General features: G+C 37.6%; 1 protein-coding gene across 2 annotated transcripts in view; it reads right to left on the bottom strand.

The window, feature by feature from the left end:
- FER (FER tyrosine kinase) overlaps positions 1 to 20611 on the bottom strand; it is a 427371-nt gene that overhangs the window by 14550 nt on the left and 392210 nt on the right. For both annotated transcript variants that reach the window (XM_028102607.2, XM_028102608.2), the window contains one exon: positions 11201 to 11355. In XM_028102607.2, coding sequence (XP_027958408.1) covers positions 11201 to 11355 — 155 coding nt within the window. The remainder of the gene's footprint in view (positions 1 to 11200; positions 11356 to 20611) is intronic.

The following is a 20611-nucleotide window of genomic DNA, read 5'->3' as shown; positions in this document are numbered from 1 at the left end:
GATCAGTTAAGTGGTGATTAACTCCTTTAACTTCTGTTTGTCTGGGAAACTCTTTATTTCTCCTTTAATTCTGAATAATAACCTTGCCAGGTAGAGTATTCTTTATGGTAGGTTTTTTCCTTTCAGCACTTTGAATATCATGATGCCATTTTCTTCTGGCTTTTCTCTTCTCCTTCTGGAACCCCTATAATGTGAATTTTTCTTCACTTGATGTTAAGATCAAGGTTATGATCCCTTAACCTAACCTGATTTTAAAAGTTCTTTTGATTTTTTGCTTTCCTGCTTGAATGCTTTCTATTATCCTGTTTTCCAGATTGCTGATCTGTTCTTCTTCATCCTCAAATCTAATATTCATTGCCTCTAGTGTATTTTTCATTTTGGTTATTGTATTCTTCAACTCTGATGAGTTCTGGTTTACATTTTTTTATCTTTTAGTAAGTTCTCACAAAGTTCATCCATTCTTCTCCAGTCTGGTGAGCATCTTTATGGCATTACTTTGAACTATTTGTCAAGTAGACCTATTATCTCCATTTCATTTAGTTCTTTTTCTGAGGTTTTGTTCTGTCCTTCATTTGGAGCATCTTCCTCTGTCTCCTCATTTTGCTTATCTTTCTGTGTTTGTTTCTATGAATGAGGCAAAACTGCTACATCTCCTAAACTTGAGAAAATGGCCTTGTGTATGGTCATCCCCTGTGTAGACTATCTGTGCCTGGTGACTTTGGCTGGCTGGCTGAAGCTGTGACTAATATAGGCTGGGGTTCCTGGGCACTCTCTACTGGGCTTCCCTGATGGGATGGCTGGAGCAGAAGTGGGTATGGGCCAGAGCAATCCTGGACAGTCTGTGCAGAGGGTGCCCTGGCAGGAGAGCTAAAGCTGAAGTGAACATGGGCTAGGGTTGTCCTGGGGCTCTCCATACAGAGGTCACCTTTGCAGGAGAGCTGAGGCTAAAGAGGGTGCAGTCCCGGGGTGTAAAGTGCAAGCAAAGAGCACTTGGTGGGGTCGCTGACACTGAGAGATGCATGAGCCTGGGTGTCCTGGGATGCTCTATGCAGGATGCATCCTGGTAGGGTGGCTAGAGCCAGGGCAAGGTGTGGGCAGGGTGGGTCCCAGAGCACTCTGCAACAGGAGTGCCCTAGCAAGTCATCTGGAGCCAAAGTGGTGTGGGCCCAGTGTCTTTCAGGGTGAGTTGCACCTGTGTCACCTTGGCAAGAAGAGCTAGAGATGTAATAAGCACTGATCAGGCGTGTCCTGGTGTGTGCTGTGTTGGGTGGGGCTGCCTTGGTAGGATGGCTTGGGTTGGTGTGGGCTAGAGGTTCAGGTTTCACTGAGGAGGTAGGCTGGCTTTCAAGGTGCAGGGGAATGTAAACCATGACACTTGCCAGCCCCTCTGATTTGGAGAGAGTTCCAGCAGCTCCCCTGTTGTTTGGTAGAGTTCTAGAGCTGGATCTTTTATATTCTAGTTGCTTTTTAAAACCATGGCTTTTTTTTTTCTCCAGTACCACAGGGCATCTGGGGCATATATGTCATTGTAGTTTTCCTGATGATAAATGATGTTGAGCATCTTTTCATGTACTTATTGGCCATTTGTATGTCTTCTTTGGAAAACTGTCTAGTCAAATTTGCCTATTTCTTATTTTTTTGGATATTGAGTTGTATGAATTATTTTGGGTATTATTAACCCTTCATCAGATACATGATTTGCAAATACTTTCTCCCATTTAGTAGGTTCTCTTTTCATTTTGTTGATCCTTTCCTTTGCTGTGCAGAAAGCTGTAGCTTGTTGTAGTCCTACTGGTTTATTAAAGTAGAAAACCTTTGCTTTTGGTGTCAGATCCACAAAATTATTTCCAAGAGCAAGTCAAGGAAATTACTGCCTATGTTTACTTCTAGGAATTTTGTGGTTCTGAGTCTTCTGTTAAAGTCTTGAATTCATTTCGAGTTAATTTTTGTGTATGGTATAAGATAGTGGCCCAGTTTCATTCTTCTGCATGTGACTGTGTAGTTCTCCCAGCACCATTTATTGAAGAGCCTGTCCCCTCCTTATTGTATATTCTTGGCTCCTCTGTTGTAAATTGATTGACCATATATATTTTGGTTTATTTCTGGGCTCTCCTGTTTCATTGATCTTTGTACCTATTTTTACTCCAATACCCTACTGTTTACCCTAGCTTTTTAGTAAAGTTTGACATCAGGCAGCACAATGTCTCCAACTTTGTTCTTTCTCAGGACTGCCTTGGTTATTCAGTCTTTTGTGGCTCCATACAAATTTTAGAATTGTTTGTTGTATTTCTTTCAAAAACTCATTAAATCTGTAGATTGCTTTGGGTAGTATAGGCATTTTAACAATATTCTCCTAATCCAGAAGCATGGAATATCTTTCCATTTATTTGTATTGTCATCATTTTCTTTCATTAATTTCTTTCAGTGTCTGAGTACAAGTTTTTCACCTCCTAAGTTAAATTTGTTCATAGGTATTTTATCCTTTTTGATGCAGTTGTAAATGGGACTGTTTTCTTAATTTCTCTTTCTGGTAGTTCATTTCAATGTATAGAAATGCAACAGATTTTTGTATAGTGTACCCTGCAACTTTACTGAATTCATTAATTAGTTCTGTCTATTGGTAGAGTTTTTAGTGTTTCTATATATAACAATGACATCTGCAGAGAGTGATAATTTTACTTTTTCTTTTCCAACTGGAAAAGGTAAGTTACCCTTACCTAACTGCTCTGGCTACGACTTCCAATACTATGTTGAATAAAAGTGGTGAGAGTGGGAATCCTTGTCTTATTCCTGATCTTAGAAAAGCTTTCAGCTTTTCACTGTTGAGTATGAAATAGCTGTGGGCTTGTGTCATATATGGCTTGTATTATGCTGAGATATGTTCTTTCTATTTCCAATTTGTTGAGATTTTTATCACAAATGGATGTTGAATTTTGTCAAATGCTTTTTCTGCATCTGTTGAGATGATAATTTTTATCCTTCCTTTTGTTAATGTGGCATATCTCATTGATTTGTGAAGGTTAAAACATTCTTGCATCCCTGGAATAAATCCTACTTGAATATGGTGTATAACCTCTTAATGTATTGTTGAATTCGATTTGCTAAAATTTTGTTGAGGAATTTTGCAGCTATGTTCATAAGGGATAATGGCCTGTAATCCTTTTCTGGTGGTGTCCTTGTCTGGTTTTGATATCAGGGTGATGCTGACCTGGTAAAATGACTTTGGAAGAGTTTTAAATAAGAATTAATGCCAATCTTTCTCCGTGTTTGGAAGAATTCACCAGTGAGATCATGTGGTCCTGGACTTTTGTTAGTTTTTGTTTACTAGTAAGGAAACTGAATCATTAGTCTGTTCAGATTTTCTATTTCTTCATAATTCAGTCTTGGTAAGTTGTACATTTTTAGGAATTTATCTGTTCTACTTTGTCCATGAGTTGTGGCATACTGTTGTTCATAGTAGTCTTTTATGACTCTTTGTATTTTGGTGGTACCGGTGTAATATCTCCTCTTTCATTTCTTGTTTTGAGTCCTCTTTTTTCTTGATAAGTCTAGCTAAAGGTTTGTCAATTTCATTTTTTTTTTTTCAGAGAACCAGCTCTTTGTTCACCATTCTTTTTTTGTCTTTTTAGTCTCTATTTCATGTATTTCTGCTCTGAGCTTTGTTATTTCCTTCCTTCTACTAACTTTGGGCTTCATTTCTTCTTTCTGTAGTTACTTGATGAATAATGTTAATTTGAGATTTTTCTCTTTATTTATCGCTATGAACTTCCCTCTTAGAATTGCTTTTGCTTCATCTCATAAATATTGGTCCATTTTGATTTGTCTCAAGGTTTTCTAAAAGATTTTATTTACTTATTCGAGAGAGAGAGCACACATGAGCAGATGGAAAGGGAGAGGCAGAGAATCCCAAGCAGACTCCATGCTGAGTGAGGAGCCCCATGGGGGATCCGATCTCACGACCCTGAGATCATGACCTGAGCTGAAACGAATTGGACATTTAACTGACTGAGCCACCCAGGCACTCCATAAGGTATTTTTTGAAATCAAAAGAGCAATCTTCTTTAACCAATCGGTTTTTCAGTAGAATGTTGTTTAATCTCCCAATAACTGTGACATTTCATACCATTGTCAGAAAAGATGCTTGATATGATCTCGATCTTCTTAAATTTATTAAGACTTGTTTTGTGGCCTAAGATACGATCTGTCCTGGAGAATGTTCCATATGCACTTGAGAAGGATGTGTATTTTGGTGCTTTTGTATGAGATGTTCTGTATATATCTATGCAGTCCATCTGGTCCAATGTGTCATTTCAGGTCCGTATTTCCTTATTGATTTTTCTGTCTGGATGATCTATCCATAGCTATAAGTGGTATATTAAACTCTTCTACATTATTGCTATTTATTTCTCCCTTTAGGTATGTTAATATTTGCTTTATATGTTTAAGTGAGCCTATGTTGGCTGCATAAATATTTACAAATATTATATACTCTTGTTATATTGGCCACTTTATCATTATGTGATGCCCTTCTTTGTCCTTGATTACAGTCTTAAAATCTATTTGCTGTGGTACAAGCATAGTCACCTTAGCTTTCTTTTGATTTCCATTTGCATGAAATATCTTTTCCTGTCCCTTCACTTTGAGTCTGTGTATGTCCTTACATCTGCAGTGAGTTTCTTGTAGGCAGCCTATAGATGAGTCCTGTTTTGGTTTTTTATCCATTCAGCCAGTCTCTGTCTTTTGGTTGGAGAATTTAGACCATTTACATGTAAAGCAGTTGTTGATAGATACGTACTTATTGCCAGTTTAATTGCTTCCCAGCTGTTTGTAGTTCCCCTCTGTTCATTTCTTCTTCTCTTGCTCTTTTCCTTTGTGGTTTGATGACTTCCTTTAGTGGTATGTTTAAATTTCTTTTCTAATGATCTTTTGTGTATCTACTATAGATTTTTGCTTTGTGGTTACCATGAGGGTTACATAAAACAACCTGTATTTATAACACTCTATTTTAAATTGATAAAAACTTAAGTTTGAATGGATTCTAAAACTACAAATTTACTCTCCCTCACAACATTTGGTTTTTGATGTTACAGCTTATATCTTTTTTTTTCTGTATCCCTTAACTAATTGTTGTAGTTATTTTTACTACTTTTGTCTTTTAACCTTCATACTAGCTTTGTAAATGATTAATCTATCTTCACTATATATTTATCTTTATCAATGAGATTTATACTTTCATGTGTTTTCTCGTTACTAATGAGCACCCTTTCTTTTCAGCTTAGAGAAGTCCTTTTAACATTCTTGTAAGCCTGGCTTGGTGGTGATGAACTCCTTAACTTTTGCTTATCTGGAGAACTCCTTGTATCTCCTTCAATTCTAAATGGTAACTTTGCCAAGTAGAGTATTCTTGGTTGCAAGTGTTCTACTTTTGGCCTCTGAATATATTGAGCTACTCTCTTCTGGCCTGCAAAGTTTCTCTGAAAAATTTGCTGACAGTCTTATGCGGGCTCCTTTGTATGTGACAATTTGCTTTTCTCTTGCTGCTTTTAGATTCTTTTCTTCTCTTTAACCTTTGACATTTTAATTATAATGTGTCTTGGTGTGAGTCTCTTCAAGTTCATTTTACCTGGAACTCAATGGGCCTCCTAGATCTGGGTGTGTTTCTTTCCCTAAATTAGGTAAGTTTTAAACCATTATTTCTTCAAATAAGTTTTCTGTCCCTTACTGTCCCCTCTTCTTTCTCTGGGACTTCTATAATGCAAATGTTAGTCTGCTTCATGGTGTCCTATAAGTCCCTTGAATTATCTTCACTTTTTAAAAAATTCTTTTTGCTGCTCTGATTGGGTGAATTCACTGATCCTTGCTTTTTCATCTAGTTTGTTGGTAAACCCCTCTAGTGTATTTTTTTTTTAGCTCAATTATTTCATTTTTCAGCTCTGTGACTTCTATTTGGTACTGTTAGATTTTTCTCTCTCTTCACTGAAGTTCTTACCATGTTCATCCATTCTTCTGAGTTTGGTAAGCATCTTTATGATCATTACTTTGAAGTCTTTATCAGGTAAATCATTTATCTCTGTTTCACTAAAATTTTATTTTCCTGAAGGTTTCTTTTGTTCTTTCAATTGGAACACATTTCAGTGTTTCTCCACTTTGCTTGACTCTGTTGGTTTTTATGCATTTGAGGAACAGGCACCTTTCCCAGTCTTGAAGAAATACCCTCACGTATTACATGAATGTCATCATTTAGCCTTGCCCTAGCTCTTTGTTGTCTTTCAAACCTTTGTGATTGCCCATGCAGACTATTTTATTTTTAATAGCTCACAGGAGTTGCGGGTGCTCCTAGACCTATCGTGTCCAAACTGAAATTGAGCTGGATTTGCAGCCAGACTGTAACTACTGGCTAAGGTCCCACAGTCCTGTGGAACTACAACTGTAAGCCCCACTGGCCACTAGAGCCAGCTGATCTGGACTTACCTCTGGGCAGCAGTTGTAAAAATTGGGGCTCTAGAAGAGTGCATAAGCTCCTTTCTGGGAGTTACCAGGGAGGTGTAATGAGGCAGAGGGAGAGTGCAAAGATGGTGGCTACCACTCTACATTACCTCAGCCTCTAGATGTGTGCCAAACCTGAAGACTTCCCCTCAGTCTGAAGCTCCCAACAGGCAAACAGGCTTCTTTCATAGTTGGCTGTTGGTGCAGTGCCCTGGGGAATGCTGGCTTGCCAAGAACTCTGATTGTTCTGGGACTCAGGAATGCAAGTGTGCCTTGATCACTAGAGTCAGATCAAGAGGGCATTCACTGGATGGCACCCCCGAAAACTGGGACACCAGGTCGGTTTAAGAGCTCTCTTCTGAGAGATACTGGTGCTTTCGAATACAGCAGGGACAGAGTATGAAGCTTATGCCTGCCCTCTAATGTCTCTGGAAAGGACTATAGTCAGGTCTTAGATGTATGTTCAATTAGAAGCTTGCACCTCTGGCTGTAGCTATGATGATAAGCCAATAGGCCTCTTTCACAGAAAGAGCTCTTGGGCCTACTGTCCCTTACTGTGTCCTAAGGGTATAGCTGTTTAAGAACTTTTTCTCCATTGGTTACGGTCCTGTGGGATCTGTGAAAGTAAGCCCCGCTGACCACCAGAGCCAGGTGATATAGAGGTGTCCCCGGGTAGCATCTGCTAAAACCTAAGCATCAGACAAGGGTATTAACTCCTTTCTGGGAGATTATGGCAAGTGAAGTACAGGGAGAGTACAGAGATGGTGTCCACTGGCCTTTGTTCCTGGACAGAACCTCCACAGGCCTGTAGTTGGGTGCCATACAAGAAGTCTGCCCTCAGGCCACAGCTCCTGGACAAGCAAGTAAAGACTATGGGTATGTTGCTGTCAGGGCACTGGGGTGGTAGCCTGTCAAGAACTGTGTCTCTGTTACAGTCATATGGTACACAGGACTGCAAGCCCCCTGGCATCCAGAACCTGATGACCAAGGGCTGGTCCCTGTGTGGTAGCTGCAAAAACCAGGCTACTAGATATGTGTTAAAGCTCCCCTCTGAGAGATAATGGTGCGCTGGGGTGCAGCAGAAGGAGAATGTGAAAATAGCATCTGCCAGCTTCTGCTCTGGGCCCTAGGGCAGGTGATGCCAAGCATGGGGCCTTTTAAGAATTGTTTTATAAGTTCCCTGTAGTCTTTTGGGTTATATGGATGTGAGCCTTGTTGGTTTTCAAAGGTAGATGTTTTGGGAGCTCACCTCTTAGGTACAGGTCTTAAATGCTGGGATGCCTGAAGTGGGGGCCTTAAACCCTTTGCTCTTCAGGGGGAAGCTCTGGGTTTTTAGTTCCCTCCTCATGATGGTTCTCTGTGCTGGGGGTGGAGTCTATGGTGAGATTGTGTCTTAGCCTCTCTTACCTGCTGTGATAGGGGTTTTTTTTTCTTTTCTTGTTTGACTAATATGTAGCACTTGCTTAGTAGTTTTTAGGGTTTTTTGATTTTTTTTTTTTTGAGAAAATTGTTCCATAGACTTGGTGTGTCTATGAGAGGAGGTGTGAGTTTGGGATCTTCCTACATCATCATGTTGAACCAGAACCTTGCTGGATAATTTTAATGGGCTAAGAGCAACTTACATTTGTATGGAATTTTGCTACTTCTCCATCTCATTTGATCCTAACAATACCCTTATATGGAAAAGGCACAATCTTCTCAATTGCAAATTAGAAAACATAGGTGTAGAGAAGTAGATGACTTGCCAAGGTCATGCAACTAATATGACATAACTGGTGGGAAATCTGGCCCTGATGATTGATCCAGGACTCTTTTCACTATGACTCTTTTCACTATAAATCCTGCCTCCTTATTTCAGAGTACTTAGTCATGTCAGGCTAATTAGAGGATGCATCAGCCCAAAATTCTTAGGTGACAAATAAAAAAGGTCTTTTTCTTTTTTAGATTATTTCTTAGTTGAAGATGAGTATCCTATTTGCCCTTTACAAACACAGTCCTTTGGTAACAGCTATATTGAGCACAGTAGCAACATATGCTGAAAAGACTATCAAGTATGCTGCCATTTCATGTTTAAAAAGTGGGGGAGGGGATATATATGCAATTATGTGTTGTGTGGCTGGAGATGGGTAGGAGAGGAGCTTACATGTCATTGTAGGCTCTTTACTATAGCTTGATTTAAAAAAAAAACCAAGTACATGTGTCATTTTTTAAAACATTAAATGACAGCTACACTAATGACAAAATAATGGTGAAAATAAGTTTAACTCCATGGCCCTAAGGCAAAATTTCTGAGAGGTTCCTTATAGACTGAAGGATTTTTCTGTCAACTTTGCTCCCACATGTCATGGGAGACTTGGGCAGTATTTCAGCTACTCTGCAGCAACAGTGAAGAAAAGACCCTTGGAAATAAGGCAAAATCTTGCCACCAATCATAAAATGATATTTGCGTAAAACATGAAAAACATATAACAAGAAATAGGTCATTCAATGGATATATTTTCCACTTTTGTTAAATTCTAAGGAACTCCCTATTGGGTTGGATAATAAGTATTCCAGGCTTCGTCCTCATCTACTGTTAAAAAATCTCTTCCCCTTTGTCATGTAAATTGTTCTGCATTGTATTAATAGTAAAGACTGCTAAAAAAAAAAAATTCCCTCATTGCCAACCAAAGATCTTCATATCTCTATTACTTAAAATGCTGTAAGTCCGGCTCTAAGAGAGATCTGGAAATAGAATTTTGATTTGCAAATACTTGTCAGCTTGAAATTCAACTAAAACACATTTTGACTGAAAGGCAGAATTTCACTTGGCATAATAGTAAGAGGACTTTCAAAGGCAACAACGAGGATCTGGTCAATAGGGTTAAAACAAATTCGAGACTAGCTGCATTTCAGGGTCTCCCAAGTCCAGTTCCAGCCCTCTTATGGGAATGCTATAAGAATGTACAAGAAGGGGTTAACAATATTTTGTCAATTAAAGAAAACCTCTATATAAATAATAGGTTACAATCTTTTATCCTGTGATTGTTCATCTTAGGAATATACCCTTAGAGTAGTATCACTGTAGAAAATATCAGGGCTGCCATTTTCTCTAGATTCTGAGGAATAGTGGAATTAGTCTGTGATCGTTAGAAAGCTTATAAAAACTTCTCTTGCCAGCATATGGGAAGACAAATTGGGTGAGGATTAGTATCTATGGAGTCTTAAGCTTAAAAATGTCATTATTGGGAAGTAGAGTAACTTAGTCTATTTCTCATAACAACAATTACATTCAACATATAGTCCATAGTATCATTAGTATACAAAATACAGAACAGATCCTGGTGTCTGAATCAGCCCCAACTAACTTCCAAACCAATCAATCACATTCCAAAGCTTTATCTGGAAAACATTTGGTGGTTCCTTGACAAGTTAAACACAGAATTACCATATGACTCTTAGTGTTTATCTAGAATTTAACTAAAAACAGGTACTCAAATAAATCCTTATACACCAATGTTCATAGTACTATTCACAATAGCTGAAAGGTGAAAACTGCCCAAATATGCATCATCGAATAGATAAACAAATTATAAGTATATACAATGGGATATTATTCAGCCGTAAAAAGGAATTAAGTTAATTATACATGCTACAACATGGATGAACCTCAAAAACATTTAAAAAAAGTATAGTATGATTCCATTTATATGAAATATGCAGTATAGGTAAATCCATAGCAACAGAACGTAGACATGTGGTTGCCAGTGTCTGGGGGGAAAGGAGGAATGGGGAGTAAATGGGTAAAGGTTCTTATTTTGGAGGGATGAAAATGTTGGAACTAGAGAGAAGTAGTGGTTGTACAATCCTGTAAACTGTACTAAATACCACTGAATTATTCACTTCAAAATGGTTAATTTCCAGTTATATGAATTGTACCTCACTTAAAAGCTTTGTCTTTAATTTAGGCATTTATAAATGCCTTTTTCATGATGAAGGAATTTTTCATTTTAAATCAGTAAAGAATCATTTTATGATATTTCAATTTAAAACCTACTATACCCATTCACTAACCCACGGCTCATATGCTGCTTCCCTTAATGAAAATGTAATTTATAATTTCACTTAAAGCACAATCTCTCTCAGTTCTTGAGCCATTACCCATCTTGTTACAGCCCATTTTATCCCAACCAAGATAATGCAACCTGTATTTATTTCCAATTACAGTCACACACACACACACACACAAAATCCCTGTTTTAAAAATGTAACCTCCATCTCTCTCCACAAGACTTATACAAGTTCTAGAGACCGAAATGCTAAGAAACCATGTTAACTTTTAGAGTGAGAAACTATAGACTTGACAGTATTTTAAACCTGATATTAGATGAGGTTATTGTACCATTTATAAGACATTCAAAAGCAATGGTCCAGAGCCACAGCAACACTTTAAAAAGAATCTTTTTTTGGATTAGAAAAAAACCTTCTCCAAAGTGCTTATAAGTATATCCATCTTTTAAATCTAGCAATCTTACATATAGAAATCTGACCAATAAGTTTAATGAATTAAGTCTCTGCTCATGTCTAAGTACAAAACATGAATATTTACACATTGTGTTGATTTTCAAATTATTCTAACTTGGGCTCTGCTTTTACTCCTGTAATTTTGCTTGTGTATGTTTTGTGCTGATGGAGTACATTTTTACCACCAAAAAGCAAAACAGCCTATTCTTACCATAATTAAGAGCTTCTGGTGCTGTCCATTTAATGGGAATCTGCTTTAAGCCAGAAGATGAATACACTCCACCATCCTCTTGACGAGACATTCCAAAGTCACTGATTTTCAGAATGTTATTTTCACCTACCAGGCAGTTTCTTGCAGCAAGATCCCTAGGTTACAGTAAGACACAGAAAATACCTATTAAAACAAATTGAAAGCTGCTTCCACATTTATGACTTCCACACCTTGCATTTTTACATTTGCAATGTGTTTATAATGAGGTTAAGAATGCTTGTGATTTACCAGTCCTTCTCATCTTTTCTGTCATAGGTAAAAATCACCAGTGAGAATATTTGCATAGGGAAGAGGCCCCATGCTAATTTTCTAGACATTGCATATATTTCCACTTAAACAGAAAAATACTGATTCTAGGGTTAATAGAAAATCACAGAGGAGACGGTAAGCAAACTTGGCATTATTTCTCACTGGACTGGATTTCCTAAAGCAGCACTGTTTTATATAACTTCTGTGATGATGGAATGTTTTCTATCTGTGCTGTGCTGCCCAATAGGTAGTCATTAGCTATGTGTGACTATTAAAACACTTGGAATGGAACTCATGTGATTGAGAAACTGAATTTTAAAATTTACTTTTAGTTAATTAAATTTAAATAGCTGCATGTCGCTAGATAGCCTTTGGCTATTGTAGCCTTAGAGCTTCCCAAAGGGTGGAGAATGGCTGAGGTGCCAGAGAGGCTTGCAACTCTTTTTCTACTGCATCTGGGACAGGCAAAACTTTGCATGATCTGTCTCTGTCTCTCCTACCTTATCTTATTCCACTCTACATAATTTCTAAATTCTACCCTTACTGGGCTTCTTTCTGTCCTCAAATGCAGGACAAATGCCCTAACATGACAAACTTATTTCCACCGTAGGGCCTTGCAGAGTAGCTGTTCCCTTTGCCTGGAGTGCTTTCCTTCTAGGCTATAGTAAAGCTGGCTCATCTTCATTCATCGTTAGCTCAAATACCTTCTTCTCAGAGAAATCTGTCTTGATTATCTCTTTTGCTCACTGCTGTCTTCCTTATCAGATAAGGATGAAGCCCCTACTCTAATTCTAGTGAGAAGCCCCTACTCTAATTCTAGTGAGAAGCCCTTCAATAATCAAATTCCTACATGTACCTCAATGTTTATACATTTTTACATATTTATATAGAGAGGGACAGAATGTATATGTGTACGAATCTATACATACACATAGAAAATCAGATAAAATGTCCAATGGTGCTGAGTATTAAGAAGAAAGTTGTATAAAGGGAGAGATTTACTAGAAGGAATCCTATTTTAGATAGGCTGTTAGGGAAGGTCTCTTTGATAATACGGTATTTGATCAAAGACATGAAGGAAGTTAAGAAAGCTATGGGGACATCTAGGAGAAGAGCATTCAAAATAGAAAGATCAATAGATAATGAAGACCCTGAAACTGGTACATGCTTGGTATATTTATGGAATGAGTGAGGGGAAGAGAAGAGTCAAATTAATCAGAGGGCTAGCCAGGACCAAATGATGTATAGCTTTTTATTGGTAAGCTCCTTGGATTTTATTCAGAGTAAGCTGGAAGGTAATCTGGGAATTCTGCATACAGGAATGGCAGATCCAGAAAGACCACTTAGGAGACTATTTCAGAAGTCCATGAAAGGCAACAATAGCCTGCACGATGATGGAGTCGGTCAGGTATATTGGGATATATTTGAACAGTACAATCGGTAACATTTGATGGTAGGTTGGATGTGGAATAGGAGAGAAAAAGAATCATGGATGACTCCAAGCTACTTTGGCCTGAGCACCTGGAAGGATGGAACTGACATTTATTGAAATGGGGAAGGTTACCCAAAAATTGCTGGAAATGATACAGGAATTCAGCCCAAGTTGCAGGATATAAAATCAATGCACAGAAGTCAGTTGCATTTCCATATACTAACAGTGAGAAGAAAGAGAAATCAAGGAATCGAACCCATTCACAATTACACCAAAACCATAAGATACCTCGGAGTAAACCTAACCAAAGAGGTAAAGGATCTATACTCTGAAAACTATGTAACACTTATGAAAGAAATTAAGACAACAAAGAAATGGAAAAACATTCCATGGCGCATGTATTGGAAGAACAAATACAGTTAAAATGTCCACACTACCCAAAGCAATCTACATATTCAATGCAATCCCTATCAAAATATCATTAACATTTTTCACAGAGCTGGAACAAACAATCCTAAAATTTGTATGGAACCAGAAAGGACCCCAAATAGCCAAAGGAACGTTGAAGAAGAAAACCAAAGCTGGAGGCATCACAATTCCGGACTTCAAGCTTTATTACAAAGCTGTCATCATCAAGACAGTATGGTACTGGCACAAAAACAGACACATAGATCAATGGAACAGAATAGAGAGCCCAGAAATGGACCCTCAACTCTATGGTCAACTCATCTTTGACAAAGTAGGAAAGAATGTCCAGTGGAAAAAAGACAGTCTCTTCAACAAATGGTGTTGGGAAAATTGGGCAGCCACCTGCAGAAGAATGAAACTGGACCATTTCCTTACACCACACACAAAAATAGACTCAAAAGGGATGAAAGACCTAAATGTGAGAAAGGAATCCATCAGAATCCTTGAGAAGAACACAGGCAGCAACCTCTTCGACCTCAGCTGCAGAAACTTCTTCCTAGAAATATCACCAAAGGCAAGGGAAGCAAGGGCAAAAATGTACTGGGACTTCATCAAAATAAATAGCTTCTGCACAGCAAAGGAAACAGTCAACAAAACCAAAAGACAACCGATAGGATGGGAGAAGATATTTGCAAATGACATATCAGATAAAGGGCTAGTTTCCAAAATTTATGAAGAACTTATCAAACTCAATACCCAGAGAACAAATGATCCAGTCAAGAAATGGGCAGAAGACACAAACAGATATTTCTTCAAAGACGACAAACAAATGGCCGACACATGAAAAGATGCTCAACATCACTCATCATCAGGGAAATACAAATCAAAACCACAATGAGATACCACCTCATACCAGTAAGAATGACTAAAATTAACAAGTCAGGAAATGACAGATGTTGGAGAGGATGTGGAGAAATGGGAACCCTCTTATACTGTTGGTGGGACTGCAAAATGGTGCAGACACTCTGGGAAATAGTATGGAGGTTCCTCAAGACGTTAAAAATAGGGCTACCCTACGATCCAGCAATTGCACTACTGGGTATTTATCCAAAGGATACGAACATAGTGAATCAAGGGGCTATGTGCACCCCAATGTCTATAGCAGCAATGTCCACAATAGCCAAACTATGGAAGGAGCCCATATGTCCATTGACAGATGAATGGATAAAGAAGACATGGTGTGTATATATATATATATATATACACACACACACACACACACAATGGAATATTAGCCATCAAAAAGAGTGACATCTTGCCATTTGCAACAACGTGGATGGAACTAGAGTGTATTATGCTAAGCAATATAAGACCATCAGAGAAAGACAAATACCCTATGATTTCACTCCTATGTGGAATTTAAGAAACAAAACTGATGAACACAGGGCAAGGGAAGGAAAAATAAAGTAAGATAAAAACAGAGAGAGAGGCAAACCACAATAGACTTTTAACTATAGGGAACAAACTGAGGGTTGCTGGAGGGGAGGTGGATGGGGGTCTGCTAAACGGGTGGTGGGCATTCAGGAGGACACTTGTGATGAGTACTGGCTATTATATGTAAATGATGAATCACTAAATTCTATTCCTGAAACCAATATTACACTATATGTTAACTAACTTGAATTTAAATAAAAACTTGGTAATTTCTTGTTTAAAAAAATGTTTTCCCCATTACATTTCTCCCTCCTGCTAACATCAAGAGGAAGCATGCTAAAGTTGGAAAAGCATCAAGAGATAAGGGGCCTGGGTACCTAATGAGTATGGTGCCTAATGAGTATGCCATACATGTTCTGGACTGTCTACCTCTGTATCCGGGGACTTTTTTTTTAAATGTATGTTTTGTGTGCATGTGTGTGTGTGTGTTTTGTTTTATGCAGTCAAAAATAATCCAGTATCGGTGGAGGAGGGCCTTGGTTTTTGACAAGTAGAGTTTATTACATATATAAGTGTAGATATTGAGTACGCAACTAGTATATTAGTCCAGAGGTTAGAAGAGGTCTAAGAGTTGTCAGCTTTCAGGTTTGAAGCTATGGAATTACAGAATGCTTTCACCTAGAGAGTGAGTGTAGAGAGGAAATAGAGGTGTTCAGGGACTAAGCCTTAGAACACACCATCATTTAGTTTCCTGTTTTGTAGTTTTCCCCTTCATCTCTCTTGTAGCTTTCTCCTATGTGGACTCCATTTATACAATATTACAAGGGAGGCAACCTCAGTGTCTGAAATCTAATAGAAACCACATCTTTGTGAGCTGAGGAATCAGGAAAAGAGGTTCTTGCAAGTGTAGGGAAAATCATAGAGGGGAAACAAGCAGAGAAGGGGATGACCTGGTTCCATGTTTGAACCCACACAAGTTTCAGCCTAAACCCTGAGCTACGCATTTGATGAGCAGACCTAAGCCCATTTAGAGAACTAAACTCCTTTAAATCACTGCCCTTGTCTCAGAGTAACTCCTGACTGTCTCACACAGGGCACACCAAAACACAGGCTTTGAGAAGTTAACTGTGATATGAATCACTGTGAGGCAGTGGACCTATATTCTGAACCTAACTGGGTTGATTGCGTGCTAAAACAAAAACAAAAATACCAACAATCTCCAGCACAATATAATAGGGACTTAGAGCCCGTACAATGTAACATCCACAATATCTACGGCACAACTCAAAATTGCTAAACATACAGAAAACAAGACAAATGTGATCAATTCTAACAGGAAAAACAATCAACAAATGCCAACATCATAGTAACCACATATAAAGTAGCTATTATAATACTCCATTAAATAAAGGAAAACACATTTGAAATTAATGGAAAAGCAGGCAATCTCAGTCGAGAAATAACTAGAAAAATTATAGAAATGGAGAAACTTAAAATACATATCTAAAATTAAAAATCACTGCATAGGATCAAAAGCATACTGATGATAACAGAGGCAAGAGTCAGTAAACTTGAAGATAACCCAATATAAAATACCTCAGCTGAAGAGCACAAAGAAAGGAAAACAGAAAAATGTGAAATGAACATCAGGAACCTATACGATATCAAAAGATCAAAAATACCCATTACTGGAGTCCCAGAAATAGAGGAATAAGGTGACTAAGGCAGAAAATCTATTTGAAAAAATAATGACTGAAGAAGTCCCAAATTTAGTTGAAAGAAATAAGTTTGCATATTCAAGAATCTCTGTGATAAAATCAAAGAAAAAAAAAAACCTACACATATCCTAAATCAAGCTGCTAAAATCCAAAGAGAAGAAAATGTCTTAAAAGTAGATAGAGAAAATGACATTTGATATAGAAAACGATTCAAATAATCACAGATTTCTCAAAAAAAAAAAAAAGATGGGGGCAGAAGACAGTGGAATAACATCTTTCATTTGTTAAGATGGCAATTCTTCCCAAGATCTACAGACTTAATGTAAACTCAGAATTCCAGAGCTAGCAAAAATATCCTACAGAAATGAAGGCAGAATAAAGACGCTGTCATATGAAAGAAAACAGAATTAACTGACCGGCAGCAGATCTACTCTACCAGAAACACCAGTAGTATTTCAGCCTAAAGGGAAATGATACCAGAGAAATCTGAAACATCAGGATAGAAGGAAGCACAACAGAAATGGCAAATATGTGGGCAAAAATAAAATTTTTTTCCTTAAGTTCTTTAAAATAGACTGAATATTGGAAATGAATATTATAGCATTATCTAATCAGGTTTTCAATGTATGTAAATGTTATACATATGACAACTACTGGATAAGATAAAAATTGAGTGTGAACAAAGGAACCCATATTGGTGCAAATTTTCTACATTTACCATGAAATAATACAATATTAACTCTAAATAGTTTGTGGAAGTTTAGGTATATATATTGCAATCTATAAACTCCTAAAAAAATGTAAAGAGATACAGCTAAAATGTCAAGATAAAATTATATAGAATGCTAAAAAATATCAAACATTATATAATCAAAATATCAGTATCTAGACTATAAAGTGGTTGCTACTACTGATTCTATAGACAGAATAAGATATAGATAATAATGGTTCTACATTTACAGACAAATACAAATTTGGTATCAAAAAATACTCCCAAAAAGCAAACTCCAATGCAGATGGTTTCATTAGTAGGTTTTATCATACATTCATGGAAGAAATAACCATACTCTGGGAACTTTTTAAAAAATAGAGAGTAACTGCCAAACTCACTTCATCAGGCCAGTAGAACTCTAATACAAAACCTGAAAAAGATACTATCAAAGAAATTACAGAGAAATACCCTCATGAAGACAGAACCAAATATTTTAAACAAATTATTAGCAAATCAAATCCAGTAATATATGAAAAAGATAATACATCATGGACATGTAGGGCTTATCCAATAATGCAAGGTTGGCTTAACATTTGAAAATTAATCAATGTAATTCACTAGATTGACAGAATACAGGGAAGAAAACCATTTGATCATTCCAGTTGATGCCAAAAAAGCATCTTACAGCATTCAATATCTGTTAATGGTAAAATGATCAGCAAACTGGAAATACTGAGTAGCTTCCTCAACCTGACAAAGGGCATCTACAAAAAATTCAACCACCAATATCATGCTTAATGGTAAAGGACTAAATCGTTATTCCTGAGATCAAGGCAAGAATGCCTTCTTTCATCACTTGTATTCTTGTGGTCTTAGGCTTTGAAATAAGGCATAAAAGCAAAAAACAAAAAAACCCCACAAATATCAGACAAAAGTAAAACTAGCCCTATTGGCACTATTTGCAGACATGATTTTTTTTTTTTTTTTTTAACATAGAAAATCCCAGGCTAGAGGAGAACCCGGGCCATAACCTCTTTGACATCAGCTGTAGCAACTTTTTCCTAGATATGTCTCCTGAGGCAAGGGAAACAAAAGCAAAAATAAACTACTGGGACTTCATCAAGATAAAAAGCTTCTGCACAGGGAAGTAAACAATCAACAAAGTAAAAGGCAACTACAGAATGAGAGAAGATATTTGAAACGACCTATCTCATAAAGGGTTAGTATCTAAAATTATATAAAGAACTTGTTACAACTCAACACCCAAAAAGTGAATAATCCAATCAAAATATGGGCAGAAGACAGACAGATGGCCAACAAACACATGAAAAGATGCTCAACATCACTCATCATCAGGGAAATACAAATCAAAACTACAACGAGATATCACCTCACACCTGCCAGAATGGGTAAAATCAGTAATACAAGAAACAATAGGTGCTGGTGAGGATGTGGAGAAAGGGGAACCCTCTTGCACTGTTGATGGGAATACAAACTGGTGCAGCTGCTCTGGAAAACAAGTTTCCTCAAAAGTTAAAAATAGGGCACCTGGGTGGCTCAGTTGGTTAAGTGACTGCCTTCGGCTCAGGTCATGATCCTGGAGTCCCGGGATCAAGTCCCGCATTGGGCTCCCTGCTCAGCAAGGAGTCTGCTTCTCCCTCTGACCCTCTCCCCTCTCATGCTCTCTCTCTATCTCATTCTCTCTCTCAAATAAATAAATAAATAAATAAAATCTTTAAAAAAAAAAAGTTAAAAATAGAACTACCCTATGCCCCAGCAATTGCACTACTATTTACCCAAAGAATACAAAAATACTAATTCAAAGGGATACATGTACTCCAATGTTTATAGCAGCATTATCTACAATAGCCAAATTACAGAAACAGCCCAAATGTCCACTGACTGCTGAATGGATAAAGAAGATGTGGCATATATATATATACAATGGAATACTGCTTAGTCATAAAAAAGAATGAAATCTTGCCATTTGCAATAATGTAGATGGAGCTAAAGAATATTAAGCTAAGTGAGATAAATCAGAGAAAGACAAATACCATGAGTGCACTCATGTGGAATTTAAGAAACAAACAAATGAACAAAGGTGGTGGGGGTGGAGAGGAAGGCAAATCAAGAAACAAACTTTTAACTATAGAGAAAAAACTGATAGTTACCAGAGAGGGGAGGTGGGTGTGTGGGTGTGTGTGGCGAGGCGAGGGCGGGGAGGGGGGTTTGGGTTGAACAGGTGATGGAGATTAAGGAGTGCACTTGCTGTGATGAGCACTGGGTGTTGAATATAAGTGTTGAATCACTAAATTGTACATCTGAAACTAACGTTACGCTGTATGTTAACTAACTAGAATTTAAATAAAAACTAAAAAAAAAAGAAAAGAAAAGAAAATCTTAGGGAATTTAAATACCAAGAACTAGAATACATGAATTTAGCAAGGATGCAATATAAAAGGTTAATATAAAAAAACTTCTTGTATGCTTGCAGCAATTGGAAAATAAATTCCACTTATAGTAATGCTAATAAAATACCTACAAATAAGTCTAGCACAAGACAACCAAGTCCCTTATACTTAAAACTACAAAACGTGACTGAGAAAAAATAGTGACTGAACAAGTGGGAAGATATTCATTCCATGCTCATTGAGTAGAAGACTCATTATTGGTAAAAGGCCATTTTCCCCAAATCTGTAAATTTAATGCACTCCCAGCCATTGTTCTAGCAGATTAATAAAATTAGAAAAGATCTAGTAAAATTAGATAGGCTGCTTTAAAAATGAATACAGAAATGCAAAGATTCTAAAATAATCAAAATAATTTTTTTAAAAGTACAGAGTTGAAGAGCTTACCTAAAGTGATTTTAATGTAAAGCTATTGTTATTAACACAGTTCATCAAATGCAAAAAGATATGATACCTCAATGCAACAGAAGGTCCAGAAATATATCCACAAAGGTATGGTCAACTCATTTTTTTTAATTACAATTTTTTAAAATATTTTATTTTAGAGAGAGAGCGAGCAAGCGAGTGGAGGGGAGGGGCTCGATCTCACTACCCTGAAATCATGACCTGAGCAGAAACCAAGAGTTGGACGCCTAGCCATCTGGGCCACCCAGGTGCCCCCACACCCAGGTGCCCCCTGATTTATTTATTTTTTAGACCAAGAGAGAGCGTGAGCATGTGTGCAGGGGGAGAGGGAGGGAGAGAATCCCCAGCAGATTCCCTGCTGGGTTGCGGAGCCTGATGCAGGGCTTGATCTCACGACTCAGCTCATGACCTGAGCCAAAACCCAGAGTCGGATGCTCAACCAGCTGAGACATCCAGGTGCCACAACAGTCAGCTCATTTTTGACAGAAGTACAGTGGCAACACAGTGCCCGTCTCCTGAAGCCTA

The sequence above is a fragment of the Eumetopias jubatus genome, unplaced genomic scaffold (assembly GCF_037043125.1).
Source record: "Eumetopias jubatus isolate StellerSeaLion01/CBP00866 unplaced genomic scaffold, mEumJub1_p1.0 scaffold_5, whole genome shotgun sequence".
NCBI lineage: Eukaryota > Metazoa > Chordata > Mammalia > Carnivora > Otariidae > Eumetopias > Eumetopias jubatus.
This window is presented reverse-complemented; position numbering and strand designations above follow the sequence as displayed.